General features: G+C 32.4%; 1 protein-coding gene across 2 annotated transcripts in view; it reads right to left on the reverse strand.

Moving 5' to 3' along the window:
• Prkacb (protein kinase cAMP-activated catalytic subunit beta) overlaps window positions 1-21,199 on the reverse strand; it is a 113,500-nt gene that overhangs the window by 56,675 nt on the left and 35,626 nt on the right. The window contains exon 1 of one of the 2 annotated variants that reach the window (XM_003478802.5): window positions 11,144-11,422. The exons of the other annotated variant lie outside the window; for it this stretch is intronic. Coding sequence (XP_003478850.1) covers window positions 11,144-11,330 — 187 coding nt within the window. The 5' untranslated portion in view covers window positions 11,331-11,422. Of the gene's footprint in view, window positions 1-11,143; window positions 11,423-21,199 lie in introns of those variants that run through there. 2 annotated transcript variants of the gene reach the window in all.

Genomic DNA, 21,199 nt, shown 5'->3' on the forward strand with positions numbered 1-21,199 from the left:
GACAGCATAACAAATCTCACTTAATTCTAGAGGATTGTTAAATGTTTTAAAATACCTCCTCTGACCAAGTATGATTAAAACAGGAATCAATAACACAAAGAAATTCAGAAATTCCTATGCTTGGATATTAAATCACAAAGAAATGCAAAGCAGAACATTTGTAGGATGCAAAAACAGTAATACAAAGGGAAATTTAGAGCTTTAATGACTTAGATCGGAAAATATGAAAGGTCCCAAGTAAGTAATTTAAGTTTGTGATTTAATAAATTAAAAAATAGAAGAGTAAATAAAAACAGGCACAAATGAAAAAAAATCAGAGAAACACAATGGAATTTAAAACAGAAAAACAATAGAGAAAAATTCAAGAGAACCAAAAGTCATTGATAAAACTATACTTTGTGAATAAACACTGAAACAAGACAGAAAAGACACTATCAAAATAAAAATAAAAAGTGAAGAGATAATACTATCTAGAGAAATTAATTAAAAGTATTACAAGGTAATACTATAAACAACTTCATGTCAATCATGTAAGATATTTTAAATGAAATGGATTAATGTGGAGAATGACACAAATTACCAAAACTAACTCAAGAAGAAATAGTATAAATAGATGAATAACAAAAAACAATAACTTATTAGTGGCTACAATATTTCCTATTCAGCTCAGGTTCAGATGGCTTCCCTCAGAAATTATATGACATTTTCTAATATAGAAGCTTATAAAAATGCTCTCAGAATTCAGAGCAGGAAATATTCTAGAGGTCCTGGATCAAAGATTCAAAGAAAAGTCTGCCACTATCATAAACATTAACGACCAAAACATTAGCCACCTGAAGGCAGTAGAATTTAAAAAGAATTATATACCATGACCACATAGTATTTATCCCAGAAAAGCAACATTGATTCAACACTGAAAGTCAATTAATAATATTTATAGACTAAAAGGAACAAAAGCACATAATAATTTCAACACATACCCCGAAGCATTACATAACTCCAATGGCCATGATAAAAACTCTCAAAACCTAAGACTGAATGGAACTTCCTCAAACTACAAAAGGTATGTAGAAGATAGAAGAGATCTCCTAGCTTACATTAATTTTGTTTAAAGCTGAGATATGAAATGTATTCCCTTTAACACTAGACATAGGTACTTGCCACTTGTATGCAACTTTGTACTGAAGTTTTTAGCCAGTGTTAAAAAAACACATATTAAAGACATACATAAATACGTACATATTGATAAGAAAACTGTCTTTATGTGAAGATAAGATGATTCTATCCGAAAAAAAGAACCTATTAAAACAAAAACTAAACTAGCAACTATAAAAAATGACATTAAGAAACAGCTTTATTCACAATAAAATCAACAGAAATAAAATAGGAAATAATTTAAGAGCACTCATACATGACAGAAGTTAATGAACATCTAAATAAATGGAAAGACATTTCATGTTCATGAATTATAAGATTCAAAGTTGTTAAGATGGCAATTCCCCACAAGTAAATCTGTAGATTCAACATAATATCTGTGAAGATTCCAGCAGGCTTTTCTCTACAAACTGACAAGCTGATTCTAAAATTCATATGAAAATTCATATAAAATTTATCCAGAATAACCAAAACAATTTTGATAAAAGAAGAACAAAGTTGGAGAATTTTGATTGATTTCAAAACTTACACTAAGAGTTACAAAAATCAAGACAGTGTGGTATTAGCACAGAGATACACATATAGAATTTCCTGGGACAGAACTGAAAATTCAGAAATGAACCTATACATTTATGGTCACCTGATTTTTGACAAAGGTATTAAGACAATTCACTGAAGAAAAGAAACTTTTTCCAACACATAGGGTAGTAAAAATTAGATATGCATATAAAATTGACCCATACTTCACACCAAAGAAAAACTTAATGCAATAGATTTCTAGGAGGAAGCCTAAATTAAAAATATTCATTATTCTGATTAGACAAAGATATCTTAGGCTCTGAGACCAAAAGTATACTCCATAAAGAAAAAAAAGAGATAAATTAGAACTCACTAAAATTACAAACTTTTGCTCTTCAAAGACATCATTTAAAAATTGCCAAGAAGAGCTACAGAGTAGGAGGATATATTTATAAATTATACATGTAGTAAAATGACTTGTATTCGGAATATAAAATTCTTCAGGCTTGATAACATTTGACCATTTACAATGATAAAAGGACTATTTTGTAAGTGGACAAGAGATTTGAAAACACAAATGGCTTCCCAAAGCATGAAAATATGATTAGTAGTTGTTAGGGAAACACAAACTGAAACCACAATGGTGAAATACCAATTCACATCCAAACAATGGAAACATGAAATGGTATAGCCACTCTGGAAACACAGCTGGGCAGTTTCTGAAGAATCTAAACATAAACTTACATGACCCAATAATTCCACTCCTAGATTTCTACCCAAGAGAGACAAAAACATTTGTCCACACAGACTTGCTTTCAAATGCACATATTCAAATAGCCAAAAACTGAAAAATAATTCTGCTGCTCATCAACTGCTGAATAAACAAAATGTTTTACATTCGCACAACATAGTATAGTTCAGTAATAAAAAGAAACAACTATTGATATTTTCTACAACACAGATTAACCAGAAAAATGTTATTCTAAGTGAAAGAAGCCAAAAACAATAGCCTACATATTTCATAACTAATATTATATAACATATCTGAAAAATAAAATTACAAACTTTTGCATTTGAAAAATATCATTTAAAAAATGCCAAGATGAGCTACTGACTAGAAGGAAATACTTGTCAATTATATATGTAGTAAAAGCAGATAGAAAGAAAATGAACAGAAAGCAGATCAATGTTTATCTGTAAACTGGGGTAAAAGTATGGATTTGTTACCACTACGTAGGCATAAAGAAATGTTTGAGGTGATAGAAATGTTTTAGAACAATCATGCTAGCTATACAACTTTATGAATGTACTAGTTAACACTAAATTTTTGACTTATGATGATGAATCTTATGGTATGTAAAATATTTCAATTTTTTTAAATGTTAAAAAATAAAAAAAAATGTCAAGAATCTGCTTGCAACAGACCTTTGCTGTGGGAATAAGTGTTATCAGTGGACAACTTAGTTATGCAAATGAAAGGCTTATGGGCACCCATGACCTTGAAGGAGTAAGATAACAAAAGGTTTTGGGGCTTTGTGAAAGCATTTCCTTCTCAACACTCCATGGTAAACAGAGCTAAGCAAGTGGAAGGACACAAATAGCTCTACATGAAAACTAAAACAAGAATTTTGAAAGGGGAAAATCAAACTCTTGACTCCATTTTTTTCTTTTTTTGGGGGAGGGAAACCCAGAGATTACTATTCAGAATATATAAAGGACTCATACAGATTAATTTTTTTCTTTCTTTTTATTGTATGGGAAAAAGTAAAACAAAATTTCATAACAAAACAATAGGAGAATAACAACAGTTAATATGGTGAGCATTGTTAATTTTAAAGTAACTAATCAGAGTCCAAGATATGGGCATAAAAAATTCTCCAAATGATATTAGCACCAACATTTCTTTTCAATGAACTAAGAGAAATAGTATAACTATCTTCTATTTTGTTTTTTTTCTTTTTCCCTTCCTTCGTTTCCCCCTTCCCATTCTAGTTTGTTTTTCCATTTGAACAATATCTATTGTGCATTTTAGATCTTAGTTACTCTTTCAGTTTCTCACATCAGGGAGACAATGTGATGTTTACACACATGAGTCTGATTTATTTCACTTATGAGTATGGTCTTTAGTTGCACCCATTTACCTACGACTGAGATCTCATCTTATTATAAAACTTTTGCACATAAAAGAAATTACCAACAGAGTGAAAAGACAACCCACAGAGTGGGGAATAACTTTTGCCAGTTGTCCTTCAGACAAAGGATTTATATCTAGAATATACTATGAATTAAAAAGAATCAGGTCTCCCAAATTTAAAAACCTAATCTAAAAATGGGCATCTGAGATGAACAAGCATTTCTCAGATGAAGAAATACAAATGGCAAACAAATATATGAAAAAATGTTCAACATTATTGGTCACTGGAGAAATGCAAATTAAAACAACACTGAGGGGCCAGGGATATATGTCAGGGGCACTGTGCCTGCCGGGCAAGCACAACATCACAAGATCCATCCCCAGTATCAAACAAACAAACAGACAAACAAACAAAACAAAACACTGGGATTCCATCTCACTCCAGAAAGAATGGCTATCATCAAGAAATCATCCAATAACAATTGCCGCAGTCCTGTAGGGAAACAGGAACTCTTCTCCACTGTTGGTGGGAGTATAGACTGGGGCAACCACTGTGGAAATCAGTATGGAGATTCTTCAAAAATCTAGCATGACAGGTCTCATTTGACCCAGCTATTCTCCTTCTAGGTATCTTCCTGGAAGAATTAAAAACATCATACCACAACGATATATTTGTATTCATGTTTTATAGCAGCATAATTTATAATAGCTAAATCTTGGAAACAACTCAAATGCCCATCAACTGCAGAATGGATAAAAAAAGATGTGGTCTTTTTTATCTTTTCTTAGGTTCACAATTACCAGAACATCTTTCATGAAGTTTAGTCATTGTCTTAGTTACTTTTTCTCACTGCTTAAACAAAAAGCTGACACATAAAGTTAAGTGAGGAAAGGTTTATTTGGCTCAGCTTGTAAATGTTTCAGTCTGTATTTGGCTGGCTCCAAGGCATGGTGGCATGGCAGACAAGCATCACAGAGGAGAAACAGTTCATGCAGGGCAGAAGGTAGCAAACACAGGACAATACCTCTTTCTGTCCCTTTTATTGTATCCAGCCTACCAGGATTAGGATGGTGCCAAATCACCCACCCTTAATTCTAGCATCGCACTATGAATCAGTCACACACTTTAGATTCAGCCTCACTATGAAAAAGCCCCACTTGTGACTGCATGAGGCTTTGAGGGGACATCTGGACACAAGCTATAACAGCCATAAATGTGTGGCCCCTTGAAGAAAGGACAATCTGAGTTGGAGACAGGAGTTCAACAATAGACAGTGACCAAATTCGAAGCCAGTCAGATAAAACAACAGGAGTATTGAAGGTGAGAACAAATTGAATAGAATAAGGCTAAAGAAGACAGTTATGCAGTGCTGACCACTTTGTTCTTAGATTAAGAGTTCTATAGATTTCAAAGTATGAAGTCCAGATATCTAAATGAACCTGTTGATTTACAATTGTAGTGTGTTTGTATGTGTGTGTGTTTATCAAATTAAATTATTTTAAAACTCCCATGAGGATTAAACAAAACATACTTGCAAACTTCATTTGGGTTACAGGCCACTGGTGTTCTATTCACAGACTCATTCAAGTACAGTGTAGAAACGGGCTCAAAGTAATTTCTCACATATCCTATCAGGCAGATGATGTGGCTAGGATGACTCAGGATATGATATAAATTAAGAAAATAAAATTCTGAGACATTAAGAATCAGTAAAGTCTTTGCAAGGATCCATGGCATCACATCAACAAAAGCAAGGATATATCAAAACTTTGTTGGTCCTAGTTTGCTTCCTTTCTCCCTCCTTCCCTCTTTTCTGTCCTTCCTTTTGTTTCTTTTTCTGTACTAGGCAGACTCACTGAGCTAACAAAGAGACTAATTATTGTTTCAAAATTCAGATAAAGAGATGAGTATTTTACGTATAAGGTAGGGATCTCGTTTTGAGCTGATTTTGATTTTGTCGTTGCTATATAAAGGATCACAGATTCAAGCGCAACCTGGAAATCTCAGCAAGACCTGTATCAGAAAATAACACAAAACAGACTGTGTATGAAGCTCAGTGATAAGGCTGTTAGCTCAGCCTTAGCTGTTAGCTCAGCTCCTGTGGGGAGCTATATCTTGTTCCCATCCTTTCCTTTCTGGCTTTTCCTTCTCTCTTTGCTTCCTGAATGCTATCAGATGAGCAGTTTTGTTTTGCTGCATCCTCCAGTCATAAGGTTTGTGCCTCCCCACAGGCCTGAAAGCAATGCAGCCTGCTGACCACATCCTGAAACCATGAGCCAAAAATAAACTTTTCCCATTGTGATTTTCTCGGATATTTTGTCACAGTGATGGAAAGTTGCCTAACACAACTAGTGTTGGGGAAACTGGATTTTTACATACAATTAGTTAAATTAGACCCTTACCTTATATCTTCTACAAAAGTCAACTAATACGTGTAGGATATGAAACTATAGAACTTTTAGAAGAAAACATAGGGAGAAACATTGATGTGGGTTTTTAGACATGTCTCCAAAGCAGAGAGAGAAACACTGGTATGGGTCTTTAGACATGACTCCAAAAGCAAAATAGGCAAATGGGATTATATCACACTGAAAATCTCCTGGATAGCAAGTTAAATAACAATAGAGATAACTTGTAGAATACAAGAAAATATCTGCAAAAGCACAAATTTGATGGGTCAGTATCCAAAATGTATAAAGAATTCAAACAATTCAATAGAAAAAATAATCCAATGAAAAAAGGGGCAAAGGACCTGAAAAAATGTATCTGAGAAGATGTGTATCTGGAAAAAAGTGCTCAACTTCACTGGTTTTCAGGAAAACACAAACTAAAAGCACAACAAGATTATCATCTCGTGCCTGTCAAAATGGTCATAATAAAAAAAAAGATAAAAGATAACAAATGTCAGAGAAGATGTGAAGAAAAAGCAACTGCTGGCGTATATGTAAACTAATACAGTTATCATGGAAAATGGTATGGAAGCTCCTCAAAAAAATAAATATACAAAAACCATTATATGACCAGCAATCTTTCTTCTGTGCATATATTCAAAGGAAAGAAAATCAATATGCTGAAGACGTAGCTGCACTCTCATGTTCACTGCAGCGGTATTCATCGGAGTCAATATCTGTAATTAACCTAAGTGTTCATTAGCAAATGGATTTTTTAAACTTATAATGTAAAATGTAAAAATAATCTTAAGTACGCTCAAAGATTTAGTGACAAGGATATTAACCACACCATTTTAAAATAAAATAGCAAAAAGCTAGAAAACATGACAATATTAATAGTGGTTATATTTTGGCAGGATTGCATGAAATCTTACATTTTTTTATTGTTTTGTATGGTTCCAAATTTTCTTATGAACATACTACCTGAAAATCATCTTAAAATGTTATTGGGAAATAAGTGCTTCTCAAACGTTAATGTACATATGAATCAACTCAGAATCTTGTTGAGATATAAAATTGACACAGTAGGTTTAGGTGGGACCTGAAAATCTTCTTCTCTAACAAGCTCTTGAGTAATGTTAATAATGATGCCAGTCCCATGCCACACTATGAGGCACTACAGCATATATTTATATATATGCTCTCTCTCTATCTATGTAACTGGCCATCTCCTCTAACCCTGTCCTACGACTATGTTTGGCAAGTCAGAAGCAGCTAAAAGTTTCTCAGTGTATTTATATAACTGTCATAGTACTACGCATTGCTATATAGCCCATTAAAACATTTCCTAATTTTAAATTATTTAATATCCCAGTAACTTTAGCTTTGCTATAAACTCTGTTGAATACTCTAATTCTTATTTTAAAATCATATATAAAATACACAGGTATCACTGAAAGCCTCAATGCCTCTGAAATGTAGTATTTACTTGTGTCAGGTTAGCATTTTTCTCTTTTTGGTTAATCTGCATAGGCTTTTAAAATAAATTGCAAAGATCACACTATAATAAATTAAATGAATTTCATTAACTCTGTAATATATTAAATTTTAATCTAACAAACAACTAAATATTAAGAACAGTGTTAGCAATGCCAAGATAAGCTAGTAAGTTCAATGCCATCACAGAATTTAACATCAAAATAAAGACTAAGAGGAATATAATTTTAAAATGATAAAATAAATCCTATTAAAAGTAAGTAGATGGTACGGGAGCATAAGGAAGGAGACCAGGAATTCTAATAAGAACAAAAGATAGAGAAATAGGATGTCTTGGTTATTCTACCAGAGTTGATATCTGAGAGAACTAAAGTATGAGCAAATTTCACCATTGTGAGAAGAAAAGGCAATTCCAGACCAAAGTATCTTGAATAAGCAGTATTATAAAGGGAATCTATTATAGGACAGTTTATTGTCACGCTCACTGTAGTGTCAAAATTAGTTTCAAGTAAGGCCCAGCACAGATAGAAAATATATGGTAGCTATACACATTTCCCTATAGTAGAAAAAAAGCAAGTTAAACTATCCCATATTTTGCCAGTTTAGATTTTTAAACATTTAATTGATGTTATACTATATTATTTTCCATTTTAACAAACTTCATTGGCTCTCCACTTTAGTCCAAAATTCTGAATATTAACACCAATATTCTTTGAACATTGTTATTTGCAGTTACTTTTCCAACTTTTATTTTTGAGCACAGAAGTAGATTTTATTTTCCCAGAAACTTGTTTAGAAACTGTCCCACAGTAAAAACTCAAAAAGACCTGTCAAATGAGCAGAAATTAAATACTATCAATAAGCTTATAAAATAGTTGCAAATTGTAATTGTATGAAAAAAAGATAATATGGAAAGTAAGGTTTACTAGTTTAAAAGTTACAATGATAGAGATGCAGTGAATTAACAAATATGAAGTAAACTGTCTGAAAGATTGCATGAACTTCAGAAAGGTAATCAGAAAGGTCAACTCACATGATAAGATAGAGTTTAATACTTACTGTAGCTATCTAATTCCACCTGTGAAAATCTATATTCAAAATTGCTTATTTGTTCAATATAATATTTAAATCTAAGTTTCCCTAAAATAGATCTGAAACTATCAGAGAAATAGTCTGTAAATTCATCGGAAGAGGAAATAGGCAAAATACTGATCTATGTATTTCCTAAAATGTTGCAGAGGATAGTAAATATGTAAAGTCAAAGACTTAAAATGGCAGAATGTGTATTAAATTCAGATCATATAACTCACAGACCAGTTATGATTAAAGAAAGACTGACAAGCTAATTAAAATAAGTTTGTTATAAAGAGATCTCAATGAACGTCAATATTCCCATTCATTCTGGATCAGAACAAAAAGCAGAATTCCTCTACGCTTTTCCTCTGACCTTCAAATAGTTATATGTGCATGGAATTAGCTGTTACGTATTTATGCTATCAACAGGAATTCCTGTTACTTAATTTACTTGTGAAAAAGATGAAACACTTGGAAACCACTATGTGGCTTTTATCCTACATATCTTCCTACCTACTATTTCATTAGAGAAGGAATTCTGATTAAAGTTTGCTACATTTCATATCCAACTATACTGGTAATATTTACTCAATAATTTATGAACCCAACTCTTAAAAAGTATTATTTCTACACTTAAAATGTTTTTTTTTTTTTAAATGCACTTTGGAACAAGTATATTTGAGTGTTTGTCATTGGGAGATACGACCTTCCTTTCCGTTGTCAAACAAGTCATGCAAGTAAACTGCTTTAAATAGCTTTGAACAGTGTTTTGTATGTAAACTTCATATAGTGAAAACTCACATCTCACTGTACAAATGAAAAAAACTTTATGTCTTCACCACAAAAATAAACATTGGAATTTTGAAATGATAGGGTTCCTCTGTTTTGTGCCATATCAGTGTTTTCTCCTCCATATACATTCCATAATAGGAAACCAGCACTCCAGGCTTATCATAATTTTCTTTAAACAAAACACTGTATCTGTTATATAATGTTATTATCTGTGTATAAAATATTGGGGATATAAAAAGAATAGATTGGACGAATAATTAATAAATACTTAGTTTCTCTTTAAATAGTTCTTATGTCTTATAAGGACACAAGTTTTGTTCTTTGGTGAAATAGAAATTAATTCAGTTCTGTCCTTGTCCCTCATCTAACTTTGGATTATCTTTGAAATACACAGTAATGACTCCAAAGTGGGTAGGAGACTGCCGTTTTATAGAATAGGGCAAAAAGAATGAATAAAAAGTTTATGCTTGTGGTATTAAGTATTCCCAATTGTCTTGAAGATATGTGACATTCTTCACCTATCAATCTGCTGTACAGTAAAGACCAAGTACAATAAAACCTGTTGAGTAAAAAAAAAAAAATCTGCACAAATATATATTTTTCCTCACTTTCTCTTTAAAATGGCCTGAAGACGGTTTTAAAAATTCTTATGCATAAAAAAATAATTCAAATAAAGTTCTATGAAACTACTCAGGTACTATATAAACCCATGGAGTAAATTTTGTAAACTAGGTTTTTTTTAGCTGAATTTCTTCCTTCAGCTCTTTGGAATATATAAACACAAAGGCAAACACCTGTACTATTTAATGATCAAACATTCAATGAAAAGGGCTAGAGTGCCAAGGGTAATTCTACTGTTCCTTTATCAAAGTGACAAAAATACCTTGGGGAGGTCCAAGGTGAGACTGGAATGGAGGCACTGGTACTGTTTACATGTGAAACTTATCATTTAAATATGTGTATCTCCCAAAATGGTATTTCATTAACATTTTTAGCAAAGAGGTAAGTCCAAATATTTTTAACATGCCTAAAAAGAATATGATGCAAATGTCAACTTTTTTGAATTTTAGCCATATTTATAATATAAATTATGAAAGCCTTCAATATCCATATCATAAATGTAAGATTTTACATAAAATAATTATATTTTGCTTTATTTTTAAAAATCTTGCTTGTAGAAACTGAAATAACTTTCACAGATACATTTAAAAGTAAAAGATCATAAACAATGAAAATTTAACTGCAAATCTGAAAGTCTTCTTGCTTCTTTCAAAGCAAGAAGATACTGTTATAAAAAGATTAAAACAAATAGTTTTTTATCTACTAGAAATGATGTCAGATTACTATAGGAAATTTTCTTATGAAAATTTAAAACTTAGTCATATGTAATACAAAACAATAAAATATACGATTCAGTTCAACTTATGATCAACTTTTTGTAGAATTCTTTCAACTTTATCTTGCAAAATGGTCTGCTGTAAGTCATAAAAAGACAAAACATTTCTATGCTTTACTCTAACTCTTCAATTAGTACTCTAGCTATTAGTTAAAATCTATCATTTAAGAAGAAAAAAAACTTACTTGATCTGTCCCATAAGGCAGTGTGTTCACAGAAATGAAGGCTGTCATTTTCCAGAGCTGTTTTCTGATCATGTGCAGAACTTTTTGAGTGTCTATGAAATATCCGGTTAGCAAAACCTTCCAATTTCTGAAGAGCAGTAGATGTACCTGTATGCTGATTACAGGCCAGTTCTCTATAAGCTGCCATTCATGTACATTTACTCTTTACTTAACGTGACTAAAAATATTTCCAGAAGGAGCTCGACAACTTCTTACACAGAAGCTAAGAGCTATGCATGTGTCAAACTTCCTGTTTGCAGGGTATTCAAACCACTACTGTTGGTCTGTTTCCTGTTAATATAAAACAGCACATTACTGAGCGTTTCTTATCAAAACTCCTTTCATCTCAACTAGAGATGAGGGTTTTAAAAACTTACAATAACTGCCTAGCAAGATATATGTTTGAGTGTTTTAATATTAATAAAAAGTTAAAGAGAACATTAAGCATGAAGCTTTATAGAGAGAGAGTAGGCTGAACATTTTTCAGAAAGGGAAACTAGCTATACATGTATTACAACCCTATGCAAACAAATGAAGGCCAAATCATCCTCAAAACAGGACACGTTAAAAATACAACTTGCCCTTTTCCAAGAAGTCAGTTAATATGAGTGATTTATGAATCTGTAGAGCAGTTATGCTTTCATCAAAAACTGATACGGAGTGTAAGACAAGACTTACAAAACAGACAGAAAACACATGTTATAACTCAGAAGAAGTTCAAAGAAATAACTTTTGGGGAAAAAAATCCCTAAATATTAGTAAGTCATAAGATTTAAGTCTAGTAGTTACCAGAACTATAGAAACTTAGTGTAGAAGTATCGCCTATCAAATTTATCTACTGACATGTGTCTGCCTACCAGTAGTATATTTTAAAACACTCTAAAATTGAAAAGAGGTTAAAAAAATTCAGATTTAAAATTATATAAGAAAATCCTAAAATACATGTAAATTATAATTACATAAGATAACAGGCATACCAAGAAATTTCAGTTGAGAAAAAAACAATTCCTTGTAATTGAAGCACGTTAATTTTAAAATCTCAACAAGATTACTGCTTATCCTCTAATTTTAGTAACTCACGTAGAAACATAACTTTAATTAATAAATAAAATTTGACATCACCAATCTGCAGGGGAAAAAAATTACTTAAGTCATTTAACAAGAACTTTGAGTATTTGTCTTCTGACACCAATTAAAGGATGTGAACTGTATGTGCTTTCCTCTTTGAAAGGTCTAAATACAGAAGAAAAAAGGAAAAGAAAGAAAAAGTCTTACAAATAGATTTCTAAAAATATCTTAAGTCCACATTTCCTGCCAACCGCCTGACAAATATAATAGATATAACAAATAGAATAAGTGTGGAAAAATAATTAATCAAATTAGAGACACACACAAGTCCATTAAAAACACTGGTTAGTGGAGTTTGCTATGTAGTACCAACTTATCTGTATGCAATGTTTGTTGTAATAAAACAGAAAAGAGCATCTGTAAAACTGTATTTCTTAAATTTGTAGCTTTCCATATAAATATATGTATAATATATATACTTTATTAACATTTGAGAGTGCCTTACACAAAATAGACACTGATAAGTATCTGACATATTAATAAATAGTGTTCATATTGTATGGATTGACTTAGTATGGCAAGAATTGGATTGGGGGGCTGGGGATTTAGCTCAGCGGCATAAGCACCTGCCTTGCAAGCAGGCAGTCGTGAGTTCGATCCCTGGTACCGATAAAAACGAAAAAAGACCAAAAAAAAAAAAAAAAAGAATTGGATTGAATTCAATTGGTTTGCCTTCCTAACAGAAATTCTAATTTTCAGCATTCACTATAAATGTCAACTCTTCAATGAAGTTTACCACATTATTTCCTAGAAAACATAAACTGTTTTCACTGATTTTAGGGTTTTGTGTTAAAATTGGCTGTTTATGACTTTATATGTCCCCAAACTATTAATTAAATTCATAAATGCATGTGATTAGACATACAAGATACTAAATGAAGTATCCACTCACTTTTAACAACCTAAAAATCTTAAGTAGAATATTTAAATACTGAAAAATGTTTTAACTTACAATAGGATCGTATTTGTAAGTAAAAATTTGTTTCATGTGGACAAACAGTAATGGTAGTAACATCACTGGATTTCTCCTTTTCTCTACATTTGTTTGCTAAATTTTTTCAAGTTCTACTTTCACTCAGTGCAAATGTTTTCTTGTTTTCTCATCAGTCACTCAGCTCTCTGACATGTTATCCTCTAAGATATCACACTCATGATACAAATTCCTTGCCAAAGATACACACTACCCTAACATTTCAGCCTGACCATAATCAATTTTAACAAATCTAGCCACTATTACGCATCCCCCACATTGCTTAAGAAATGTCACATAAATAGCCAGAACACTTAGATTACCTTATTTAAAACAAGAAATAAGCTTTAAAACCAAATTACTATATTGAAGCTCCCTTAGCTAAGAAGCTTGAAAATATATTTTGAAATTTGTCCATTTTCTCAATAAAACTGTTTCTATTTGTTATAAAATTCTTATAGAGTTGAACATTTGTTTCTTCGAGTAATGTTTTTATGCATGTTAATGTGATCAGGAAGTTGTTGCTATGAAAGTGCTTAGGCAATATGACTTTTATTAAAAGAAAGAACTCTACTGGCATCTACTGCTAGAAAGAAATAACTACAGTTTTAACTAAAACTGCATTCTTACATAATTCAAATTCATTTTTATAAGTATATTACTTTTTATTCTTCCTGATGGAATCTTCTGAATATTATTTTGGTGATAGTGGCTAGTCTATCCCCAAAATTTGTTGGGAACAGTGTGTCTTATATTTAAACAATGGAACATTTTAAAACCAGAGAGCAATCAACTTCATGGGGCCATAAAGTTTTCAATTATTCTATATCATTTTATTTTTATTTTGTATGTATGTATGCATATTTTTCTTTATTTGAAAGGTCTTGCTACATAATAGGCTGGCCTTGAACTTACTATGTTACCCAAGCTGTCCTCAAACTCACAACAATCTTTCTGCCTCAGCCTCCTGAGTGCTGCAATCACAGGCATGCTTTACTGGTTCTGGCTTTTTTGCATTACTTTCAGAAATAATAGCAATTTTTAGAGTTGAACTTGCTTTGTCATAAGATACCACAAAATACTGATTTCTTATAATCAGTAATCCATAGATTAATAGATTAATAATAGTAATGAATTACTAAGCACTTTACTATACAAAAAATAATTTTCATTGTGAAATTATTATAAGGCTCATGGTATCTTTACATATAAAGTTAAATAGCACTGGCATTATTATCCTTATTTTAAGATAAGAAAGCAAACTTACAAACATTAAGTGACTTGTCTACAGTCATTCAGGCTTTGTAACTTCTAGGTCAGGTTTCCTGAACTCTATGATCTTGACCTCCTATAAGAAGCAAACATTTGCTCAACTGCAGTATTTTGCAAATGAGAGTGGGGATGTGGTAGCGAAATGAGAGGCCAATATAACTGGTTCTTGGATACACTGTCCAGGTCTGAGATTCTGCTACAAACATTTCATTCAGATGATTCACTTTGTAGCTTTTCATTTTCATTGTTCATTACAAACTTTGGAACTAGAAGATTAAAGTGAAAAAAACAAAACAAAACATAGAAGTATATGTAAGATGTAAAATGTTCTATTTTCTCCATGTATAGAACAAGTTATATGACCATGACCCTGCTGTTCAAATAAAAGTTTTTATGGTAATAGTTGTGCCTTCCTAGAATGGCATATAGAGAGATTCAGATAATATGTATCATTTTAAGACTGGTTTCTTTCTTTAGCATACCAATTGAGGTTTATTCACTTCACTCCCAGTATTTCACTTACTTTTATTGTTGAATAATTACTTCAATGCATGGAGTTGTTATAGCTATACATTCATTCACCAAAAATTGCTTTTCCATATATAAAAATCAACTGACCATAATATTTGTGTGAGTCTCTTTTTATTCTCTATTATGTTCCCTGGATCTACGTATGTGTCAATTCTTTTACCTAACAAATACTTTTTTGGATATGCTGGTTTTAGTTTGTCTAAAATCTGATAGGAACATTTGCCAACTTCATATATGTATTTATTTTTCCCCCAGTCAAACGAGTTTGGCCCCATCCAATAAAATAATCTTGATGGGATTTTATTGAGCGAGTCTTTCAATCTAAGATCCCAGTATTTGTGTTTATTTACTGGGATCTTTCTTTCATCAAAGTGTTTCATAATTTGCAATAGGCTGATTTTGCATATATTTTGTTAGTTTTATACCCAAATATTCTTAAATTTAACTTTAACTGATATATAGAAAAATAAAATTGTACATATTTATGAGTGTAGTGAAATATCATGTGTCAATTTAAAATTTATTGTAAATGCTAATTTTAAAAAGTTTAAAAATTGTTCCTTACTAGCATATAGACGTACAACTTACTTTTATATAATGAACCGTAAAGTTCAATTTTGCTAAATTTACTTGCAAGCTTTCGAAATTTTCTTTTTGTAGATGCATGCAATTTTTCTATACAGGAAATTCACATTTGAATATAGAGTTTTAGTAATTCTTATGTCTCTTTTTACTTTTCTCACCATATTGCATTGGTTAAGACCTGCAGTATAAGGTTAAATAACAATGTCTCTGCTTATTCCGTCAGGAAAAATGTTTCCCTACACACACACACGGCTATGGTGTTGAAGTAGCTATAGACCTCTTTTGTAGATTTTCTTTATTGAGATCACAACTTTTCATTGTATTCTAGTTAGGTGGATTTTTTTTTTAAGTTTGTCAGCTCCCAATATGATACATTACACCAGTTAATTTCCAAATTTTGAATAGGATTTGAATTTCCAGAGAAACATCTCTTGGTCTGCATGTACTGTCCTTCCTATCCTTTTTATGTATTCCTGGATTCAATCTAATACTATTTAATAGAGAATATTTGCATCTATACTTAGGAAAAATATTGTCTTATAATCTTGTTTTAATAGTCTATTTGCATAATTTTGGTAGCAGCCTAAGGTAGACCTCATAAAATAAATCGAGAAGTCTTTCATCTTCTATTTTCTAGAAAAGACTGTAAGAATTGGATATCATTTCTTCTGTATTTTGTGGGATTTGCCAGTAAAACTGGGACAAGTTTTCTTTTTTCAAATTACAAATACAATTCCTTCAATCAGCATACAACTGAGTTGTCTATTTACTCAAATACTGGTAGTTTGTCTCTCAAAAAATGGTCTACTGAGAAATTTATGTGAGTAAAGTTGTTTCTAATATTCCCTTATCACCCATTTAATGTGGAATCTGTAGTAATTATCTTCCATTAATTTGTATTCCCTTTTCTTAGTTAATCTGATTTCTTTAATTGACTTTTTCAAGGGTTCACCCTTTGTTTTATTTATTTTCATCATTTTTGTTTTCAATTGTATTGATTCCTGCTTTTTTCTTTTTTCTTAGTATGTGTTTGCAGTACAGGTTTACATTCTTTGTGGGAGTCAGTAATCATACCTAAAGCATCTTAAGTTTCTTTTTCATCCCTTCCTCTTTTTACTTTTCCCCCTATCTCTTGATCCCCTTTCCTTTTAAGAAAGATCTCTGTTTCCTATGATCTGTCTTTCATTTTGCTCTTTATCTTTTAAATCTCTCACATTAAAGAAAACATGCAACAGTTGAGTTTGTGTGTCTGATTTGTTTCACTTAACATCTAGCTCTTATTTCTTTCCTTCAATTCTCTTTGATTATTTCTTTGCTTTTTTTTCCCCTCTACTTTCATAATATGTAATCTTAGGTTGATATATTAAGACATTTTATATGAACCCAATCCTATTCATTTTTCACTGTGAACTGGCGCATCTGACAAATTTTGATGTACCATATTTCCAATTTCATTCAGTTCAAAATTTTTTGACCCTGGATTAATTTAGAGGTGTCCTATTTAAATTTCCAAGTATCCAAAAATTTTCCTAATCGATCGATTTCCAGATAGTTCCAGTATGTTCAGAGAACATTTTGCATGATTTTTAAGTATCCAAATTCATTAAGGTTTGTCTAATGAACATATTGTTTGCTATGGCAAATGTACCACAGATACATGTAAAACGCGTTTTCTACTATTGTTAAAAACAAATACAATTGTATGTGTCAGTAAGGTAAATTTGGTGGATGGTGTTGAGGTTTTCAGTATCTTTCTGGTTCTCATGGTTACAGAAATCTTCAGCTTTGAGGATTAGAATTTTTTGTTTCCTTTTTTTCCAGTGTATTAATTTTTGCTTCCTCTATTTTGAAGGGACTTTATACACATTTAGAATCATTCTTTTTCCTGCATATAAAATATTACTACTATAAATATCTTTTCAATCCTTGTTAAGTTTTTTTGTTCTGAAGTCTGCTTTGTATGATACCAACCAGCCACTACTGCTTTCATTTTGTAGCATTTCTGTGGCATCTTTTTGCTTTTAAATGATGTAAATTAAAATACTGAAATTCCAAGAACACAGTACATATCTATAGTTTATGGAGACAACTTCTACTTAATGTAAATATTGATACTATTGTATTTAGGCTTACCATTTACAGTATTTTTGTCCTCTTTGATTTTTTAAAGTTTTGGTGAATATAACTGATATACACTGCATAGATTTGAAGTTTACATTTTATAGAGCGTAATTCTTGATATATTAACACAACTATGGACTCATAGCCACAATCAAAATAATGAACATACTTCTCCATCCTCATTTTTCTCATGCTTCTCTTTAATTTCTCCCTATATCAATTCAAACCCTTCTTAATAAATCAGATATTTCATATTTTTTAAATTTTTATTTAAATAAAACTACTTTTGTAAACTTATTTTATAGTAGTTTTAGATTTACAGAATAACTGAAAAGTTAGTAGAGAATTATCATATATTCCATAACTGATTTCCATTACTAGTACTTTACCTTATATGGTAGAGCTATACAATTAATGAACCAGTACTGAATCACTATAGTCAACTAGTTTATTTGGATTTCCTTAGTTTTCACCTAGAGCCCTTTCATGTTCCGGTGTACCACTTACATTTAGTGTTCATCTCTCTTTGGCTTTTTTCCCCTCTATGACAACCTCTCAGACTTCCCTGGTTCTTGATCATCTTGACAAATATAGGGTGCACTGATCAACTACACCACAGAAGTTTCTGCAACTGGAACTTAGGAGACTTTCTTGAGCTCTATGATTACCCAGAATGATGGATTATGGAGAGGAACATCAAAAAGGTAAAGTGCCATCAATGTCACATTTTATCAAAAGTTTATGTTGCCAACATGACACCACTGTGGATGGTGAATATGATCACCTGACTGAGGTACTGTTTGTCAGGTCTCTCCCCTGGAGAACTCCTTCCCTCTTTTCATACTAAACTATTTAGGAAGGAAGTCACTATGTACAGCACACCTTTAAGGAGTTATATACTCTTCCTCTTTGAGAGCAGAGTAAAATTCGTCTGAATGAAGAATATGTCTCTCTTTCCCACTTATTTAGTCATTTATTTACATCAGTATACACTCAGATATATTTTTACATTTACAGATTGTGTTACAATTCAACTATAATGCTTAGCTTTGACCACTAGGAGCTCCTTCATTTGCTCCTTGGGTCCCTTTCATGCACCCCTATCTTGCGAATTCATGCACATGTGTGCAAGTTTTTGAGCACTTCCTCACTTTCTAGCACTAACAGAGGTACTGTCTTCATTTTGTATATTTTTTTGTGCCAGTCCAGAATCTGGAATTTCCCCAAGCAGTCCTTTTTCTTTTTATTGGAGAATGTTACTGGAGTGGTGTTGTTTCGAGGCCCTCACAGTTGAGAGCAGGGGAATATGGTATACTAACACACATATATTCCCTTATCTAAAGTATTTCTGCATATACCCATCTGTGCTTATAAGCTAAACGTAAGTACATTCTAGTATCTGACTTCAATCTACTGCTGCATGATTCTTTCTAGTTTCCTCCCCAGTTCTTACTTTTAGAATGAGGAACTCCGGCTTTCACCATCCATCACCCATTTACTTATTTGTTCAGTTTCAGGATACAGGATATAGTAGTAGCAGAATTCTTCGTTAAGCCAACAACTTTCCCCCTCAGGGAAACATCTTCATGAACCAAAGTATATCACTATGCACATTTATTTTACATCTAGTCTTTTGACCATTTATTTATTTATTTTTGGTACTGAGAATCAAACTCAGAATCTTGTGCTTGTCAAGCAGGTGCTGTGCTGCTGAGCTAAATTCCCGGCCCTTTACATCTAGTCTTATAGTCACTTATCTATTCACTTATTTCTGAAGTTAGATTGGCACCTTTAACCCTCCTTTCTTTCAATGAGATTGCTTCATAAATTTATAGTACAAGTTGTTCTGTCACAATCTGCATCTTATCCTAAAATGTACCAAACTTCAAAATGATTATTTAAAAGTTGGCAAGCATTTAAGCTGTAGTCTTCGTGATGTAAGTGCTATGGGTTTTACATATAATGTGTAATGTCACCTGTCCACAATTATAGCATCATACAGCATTTTACCACTTGAATAAATCTTTCCTGTGCTTTCCTGATCCTTGCACCCTGCTGATCGTTTTGCTTTTTATTACAGCTCAGAGTTGTCTTTCCCAGAATGTCATATAATTTGATGTCAAACAGTACAATGGTCTCTGCCTTTTTTTCTTTTTCCTTGTAGCTTTCTTCCTCCCTCCTTTTATTCCTCTATTCTTAGATTGCACTTAGTTACTCTTTTTTGTTCAGGTTCCTACAGAGGAACTTAATATTACTGTCATAAGATCTTCTTTATCAGCAAGTTCATTTAAAGCAATCACTTTCTTCTCCTAAGTTTCAAATGTTTTGTTAAACTGCAATTTGATTATTATTTAATTTGCAACATTTAAATTTTCTCTTCATACTTCTTTTCAACCTATGGACCTATGTGTTACTTAGAAACTTGTTCTCCTTAACTTCCAAATTCAGGGAAACCTTAGATTGCTAGTAATTTGTTCTGCAAGTATTCTGTAGGTTGAGTGTTACTTTTAAAATAAATTTTAACTTGATAAACAAGCAGTGTCTTCCAATATAAGCATTACATGACGCCAGAAATCACATGATCACAACTGAGCCCATGATCCCCTTACCTCGGGGATTGTGGGTGACTGTCTCCTACACCAAGAGGTCATCTTCAGAGGAGGAAAAACAAGAAGAGGAAGGGTCAGAGGAAAATGGCAGAGAGATAAGCAGCAGAAAAAGAGCTTTTCTGAGAATTGGTGGCCAAACACTGGAACATAGTAACATGAGAAAAATGAGGGAAGTGGGTCCCTGGGACCTAAGAAGGATCTGAAGCCCATAGGGAGAACAAAGAGAGGAACTTCACAGGGGAGGAGGAAGCAGTCAGTGTTTTCTTCCTGAGCCTGGACACCCTGAGGGCCAGGGGCAGGTGGAAACTACAGTTGCTGGGTGATTGCTAGTGACCACAGAGGCTGCAGACCCCCAAAGGCTGGCAACCCCAGAAGCCCTATGGAGAAGCCACAAGTGGAGCGGTTTGGTGGGCTGCAGTGCTGTTGAGCTGTTCCAATCACATGTCCCACAAGAGGGCAGTCAACTGTACCGAGAACCCTTATTTTTTTCACTTCTTTTTCTTCCTGTCTGCTGCACCAGTTTTGCAAAGTTTGGAAGATCCATCTTTATACTCCAGCCTTGCTTCCAATCTCTTTCCTTTCTTCTATTTATTTTTCTGCCATCCCCTTCTAAATTTTTTCCCTGAGTGTAAAACTGCCATATTGAGAGCTTTTGTATACAATTTTCTAGACATTGTTATATAAGCACAAATAGCGCTCATATGGTCAAAGATGGTAAATTAATAGTTATCTCAGTTTGTCACTATTGGTATTGCTGATTGCGCTTCATTAGGGAGACAAAACTGTTCTAACCAGCTGTTC

Source organism: Cavia porcellus, unplaced genomic scaffold (assembly GCF_034190915.1).
Source record: "Cavia porcellus strain 051 isolate PalLab524CR breed Dunkin Hartley unplaced genomic scaffold, mCavPor4.1 scaffold_1, whole genome shotgun sequence".
In the NCBI taxonomy this organism is placed as follows: domain Eukaryota; kingdom Metazoa; phylum Chordata; class Mammalia; order Rodentia; family Caviidae; genus Cavia; species Cavia porcellus.